Here is a 6,042-nt window from a genome sequence, read left to right on the forward strand (position 1 = left end):
GACGCTGCATTCAAGTTCAGGAGAGTTTGGACAAGGCAATTCTCTTGAATGCTGCCTTCAGGTATGGCATGGAAAGAGGGGCATTTGCATGTCTTTCACCAAGAGTAAAAAGAGAATTCGTGGTCTGAAGAGGGCACTTTTTACAGGCGGATAAAAGGTCAGGGGCTCAAGCCCTCTTTGATATCTATGTGTGCACGTGCCTGGGGTTGAACATACATACTATATTTCTGTTGGTGTTCTAATCTTAAAGTCTGCACTAAAAGGATTTTCTTTTTTTCAACATGTGTGGATAAACTAACCTGGCGTATTGAGTTTCTCATAGTTCCATCTGGAATTGCTCGGGACCAACCGCTGAAGGAGGCGGTGAGCGTCCGTTCTTTTCCAAGCTATTTGGCAGCAGGTGATTGGACGGGGCCATCTGTCTATCACAGTCTGTGTCTGCAATGACGTATAGAAGCTGCGCTGGCAGGAAAGTAAACACTAAATGCGAGCCTCTATTTTTCAAACGCATTTCACAACTCCGTCCCCCGATGGGGATCGAGTGCGTTTGGAAAAAGAGGCTCGCAGCAGCTCATGGTTTGAGGGCGGCATAGCTGAATGGTTAGGGAGCCCACCTAGGGAACCAGAGCCCCTGGTTGTCCCAGGTTCAATGTCGATGTGTGTCCCTGAGCAAGACTCTTAACCCCTAATTGCTCACATGCTCCTTGTGGGCAGCTAATCAGCTGGATTTGGCTGAAAATACTGAATTTCCCTCGCGGGAGGAAATAGGTATCTACTATTAGTAGCTGCAAAGATGAATAGTTAAAGAACTACGGTGCAACTGCAAACATGTGCTTCTCGATCGCGCCACACCTGGTCTCGCTCTGACTCTGATCCCGCCCGTAGCTGCCGCTGATTGGTTGGAACCAGGCGCTGCTGTGCGGCGTACTGTAGCACCAGTCTCTGAGTGGTTCCAGATGGAAGTATGAGGAACTCAATGCGCCACCATCTGGAGGAGTCAGGTTATGGATAAACTGGTTCTTAGAAACTTTGAGAAATGTGTCCCATGTGTGTTCCAGGAAAACACTGGCCTGAACAGAGCTGAGAAATGTCCCTGAATGATGACGTCACATCAAAGCATTTCAACATCAATTGCAGCAAAAAAAAAAAAAAAAAAAAAAAAAACACCCCAAACTTAAAAGAAAAACATTAAAATGTACAAAACAATACATTACAAAGTAACAATACAAAGGCCCGGCTGCATACTACAATACAACAATACAAACTAATAAACAGCACAAAGGCTAAACTAGATGCTGTTGACTTAACAATAAAAGAGAAATCAAATTCAGCCTGCGTTGGACGATCAAGGCGAGAGGCTATAGGTAGGTAAATCAAAGAAATAAATATGACAGAAGGCACCATATATACATCTGACATCAAAGAAATGAATGTAAATTCACATGAGGGACACAGTGAGATCAATTCAGTTGGCGTTAGATACTCAAGTACTCCATGTGACTGATCTCTTTTCCCAGAACCCTTCATGAGCGGAAAGCTAAAATAGCCAATCGACTACAGATAGATCGGCTATGTTCACTATTTTAGAAATACAAAACCACACTCGTGTGAAGTGAGCTGCCACATAACGTCACAGCGCATACCCACATGACGTCTCAACACTATTTTTGTCCAGTCAGAAAAGATGTCCATAAGTATTTGATACAACTCCCATTGAGGGATGAACATAATGCACACGGACATACACACCAAGTCAGTTCTGGGTGAGCACCGCCTCCCTAGCAGGGCCCAAATGAGGTTATGAGAACCTTACCTGAAACCCAGCATAACATATGGAGACACAGTGGTCGAAAAGAGACATCTATTTGTGGATGAGAGGGTATGTGAAGGACAGGGGTGTCGCACCAAATTCTGGGCCCTGGTTACTTTAAAGCTATTGAAAAAGAGCAGATATACTAGCTTGTAGATTTGCTATTTTTGAAAAATCGTGAAAGTTTTTGCAAGTCTTTGAATATTTCAAATCCTTCTTTCAAATCGTTTCTACTGTATGTCAGTGCTGTATAGCAGATCTACAAGCTGGGCCCTAGTAACTCAGTCCCACTTTTCCCCCACTTGTGACGCCCCTGGTGAAGGAATTTCAGAGGTCTTAATGCCAGTAAAATCAGAGGGCTAAACAACAGATAGATAGTACTGTATAGAGTAAAGCAACAATGATAAAATGTCAAAAGAGTCTTTTAACTTTTGATAGAACTTGATCCAACACTATTGGCTTTTGGTCACAGAAACTGGTTTAAGAATGGCTTATCTCATTGTGAATTCATGGCCAGAAACTGTGCAATAAATAGGGAAGGCATTCAAGTGATTGTCAGTCAGGTTACATTCAGGAACTTCATACTGTACTACTTGATTCTTTGGCACTATTGGTAGCTTAAGCAGTAAAGCAGTATTGATGCGGTAGTTTATGCAAGAGAAAATGATGATCAACAGAATGAACGAAAGAACAAACAAACGAACTAGAAGCAGTGCTCTTCCGAGCACAGGTCTCCACCAGGCCGTGTGTCCTGGTGGTGCTACTGTATAATAGGCCAATGTAAAAAGGGTGGCATATGTTCTTCACCATAGATCTTTCATGGAAATCGGACGCTGCATGCATGATTTGAAGCATTGTGTTCCAAAAATGTGTTTTGCTAAAGTCTACCTGCTGGTGGCGCTAACAGGCCAATGTGAAAAAAGGTAGCATTTGTTCCTTGACCTAGTGGGAATATGTGTGGCAAATTTCACGGTAATCACAAACTGCGTTGATGATTTGAAGCATTTTGTTCAAAAACGGAGCAATCCTGCAAACTTTGGAAGCTAATATTAGCCAATCAGGATGGAATATGAAATATCAGACGGATCGGACTTGATCACATGACTATAGAGATACTGTGTACCGATTTGCGTGATTTTTGGATAAAATCTCATGGAGTAATATCCAAAAATGTGTTTTACATAACTCGGCCCAAAGGTGGCGCTATAAAAGGCTGATGTGAAAAATGCAGGGCAAAGATTTATCCATAGCCTCTAGGGAGTGCGCTTACAAAGTTTGAAACTGATCGGTGGAGTTATAGGTAAAACCACAAATCGGCCTGTTATAGCGCCACCATGAGGCTGATTTTAAAAAAAATTAAGTGGCATTTCTTCCTCGGCCTAGTGGGAACGTGTGTGCGCGATTTCATGATAATTGCACTTTGCGTTTGGGATTTGAGGCATTTTGTTCAAAACGGCTCAATCGTACAAACTTTGGAAGCCAATCTTAGCCAATCAGGATGGAATATGCTAAATCGGACAGATCTGTGTTGATCACATGACTGTCGAGATACTGCCTACCGATTCTTAGGATTTTTGGACAAAATCTGTAAGAGTAGTGCACAGAAATGTGTTTTGCAAACATCGGCCACTAGGTGGCGCTAGAAAAGGCCCATTTGAAAAATTTAGGGCAGAGGTTCTAGATTGGCATCCAGGGAATGTGTGTGCTCACTTTGGCAGCGACCGGGCCAACGGCGACTGAGATTAGCTGCACACAAACTGCGAGGACACACGGACGGACGGACGGACGGACGGACGGACGGACAGACGGGCGCACGGACGCACGGACGGACACACGGACGGACGAAGGGGAAAACATACTCTCCCCCAAGCCTTCGGCTGGTGGAGACAATGAATGAACGTATGAATGACTGAATGGCTCTAACTGTACTTCATGATAACACCTGTTTTTAAGAAGTCAGATGGACTCTTTTTGGGAACCGGACAAAGCCAGATGTTGGAGCTTAGCTCCTTTCAGGAGCACCACTCAAAAATGGACTCCCATCCCGCAGGAATCCCACCGGACCCGCGGGAATCCCGGAAAAAAATGTCATCCTCTAGTCTACATACGGATGCATGTACATAATATGTATAGACGGATGGACGAATGGACGGACGGACAGATGGACAACCTGAAAACATAAAGCCTCCAGCCATGGCTGGACACTGGTAGAGGTACGAAAACATGTCCAGTATATGGTCACAGGGACCTTGACGTTTGCCAACGCTTTTCTTACAGTTCATCGTTGAATCCAAGTGGACGACGTTCGTGCCAAATGTCATTACATTTTCAAGATATCACATTCACAAGGACGGAGGGAGGGACAGATATACTGTGTACTGGGGGGACGATATTACCTTTTCTATTATTGTTTATTTAACTATTATTAGATCGGTGAAAGAATCTAAGCTGAAATCAAAGAACATTTTGATAAATGAGATCCTGATCTTACTCTGTATTCCTTGACCAACCGTCCTGCCTGGTACTGTACCAGTAGCCTACAGCATGGGCTATACAGTGAAGTGTGACCCGTAAGGGTCCATTTGGTTCCATGTGCACATTGCTACATTCTCTTAAGGATTGTTCTGTACAGCACAGCATGGGATGGGGGTATATACAGTAGCTGAACTGTATTTATCGTAGCTTGATCAGGTACTGTTTTCTAAAATGTAACTATTTTCACATTGCTTCTGTGTGTCAGTTTATTTTAACCTAGAACCTATTTGATCTAAAATGTTTACATAAATAAAAGGTCCATTGTCCTTACCAGAATCCAACGCATACCCAGTTCTAGGTAATATCCAGCACACCAAGCGTCAATCAACTGATTAGATCAGTGGTTCTCAAAGTGGGGTCCAGGGTCCCTCAGAGTTCCTTGAGAGGGCTCTAAATGGACCTTTACAGGTCTGTAACTTGAGAGTGTACAAATGTCTATCTGGCTCCATTTGTACTCTCTCAGAGTTATTCACGGGCGTCCTTGAAATTAAAATGTTAAAGGACCACCCGATTAAAACGATCCACAAATGATCGGGGAAGCAGGTGTGTCGCACCAAATTCACAAGGATTCACTGCGTTATTTTGTGCTTTAACTATTGAAAAATAGCAGATATACAAGCTCACAGCGAGCTTGTAGATCTGCTATTTTTGAAAAATCGTGAAAAGTCTTTGAAGGTTCTTTGAAAAATGTCAGTAGTGCTCAAACTTTTTCATGTGAAGGACCCCCAAAATTATATGTATTTGGCCACGGACCCCCATCTCAAAATATTTAGTTCCAGGGAACCCCCAGAAGCAAAATTTTAGTTACAAATGTTTGCTTAAAAAAATACATATATTCAAAGATTTGCACATATTTTCACGACTTTTCAAAAATAGCAGCTTGTATATCTGCTATTTTTCAACATCTAAAGTATAAAATAATTCCAGGCCCCTTCACCTTGGGCCCTAGTATCTCAGTCCCACTTTTCCCCCCCTTGTGACGCCCCTGCGGGGAAGCAAGCGTCAGTCATCCTAAGCGGCGTGGCCGTTTGGTGTGTATCCGTTCTTCACGTCGCTGCTCTCTGATTGGGTGAAAGGACTCGTCTCTTGGGCTGATTGGAGGGCCAGCCTGTCTCGCTTGGTGTTTTGCTGCGTCAAGTGTCTGCGGTGATAGAACAGGTAGCACGGCAACAGGAAGCCAGCCAATGAGAGGATGAGGAGGCCAAAGTTAATCTGTCGATTGGAGGAGAGAGAAGTTACCTACTGTTTTCTTCTGTTGTATTTATGTCATAATAATATAACTGACATCCAATGATACCTCTTCAGATTTTGAAATGGCACACTTATGTACCTATTAATTTATTTTCATAGTGCTTTTGACAAGTGAATACAATAACAGAATAACAGAGATATTAAACAAACACTATAATAATGTCAATAAAAAATGCAAACTGGCAAGAACACACAACAAAAGGACTTGAGATTTCAAAAGTGATTTGAAAGATGACGCTGATCCTCAGGGAGAGACTGTTCTCCAAAGCCTACTGTAAAAGCCTGGACTGCAAAGGCCCGATCACCCCCTAGTTAGGTGTTTTTAGGAGCAACCAAGAAAGTCTCACCTGAGGATATAAAAGGCAATGCCCAGGATCATAACTCATAATAAGGGGACAGAATCTGAAACATGGCTGGGATCCTGTCCATCCAGGACTTTAAAAGTC

At 43.1% G+C, this 6,042-nt stretch overlaps 1 protein-coding gene across 1 annotated transcript in view; it reads right to left on the reverse strand.

Moving 5' to 3' along the window:
- Positions 1 to 5,356: 5,356 nt before the first annotated feature.
- The window catches only part of LOC308282046 (GTPase IMAP family member 9-like), a gene marked incomplete at both ends in the record, with an annotated part of 1,528 nt that continues 842 nt past the window's right edge, over positions 5,357 to 6,042 (reverse strand). The window contains one exon of the mRNA XM_080722394.1: positions 5,357 to 5,557. Coding sequence (XP_080578520.1) covers positions 5,357 to 5,557 — 201 coding nt within the window. The remainder of the gene's footprint in view (positions 5,558 to 6,042) is intronic.

The sequence above is a fragment of the Nannobrachium achirus genome (genome assembly GCF_963921795.1).
Source record: "Nannobrachium achirus genome assembly, chromosome: 3".
NCBI classification, from domain to species: Eukaryota; Metazoa; Chordata; class Actinopteri; order Myctophiformes; family Myctophidae; genus Nannobrachium; species Nannobrachium achirus.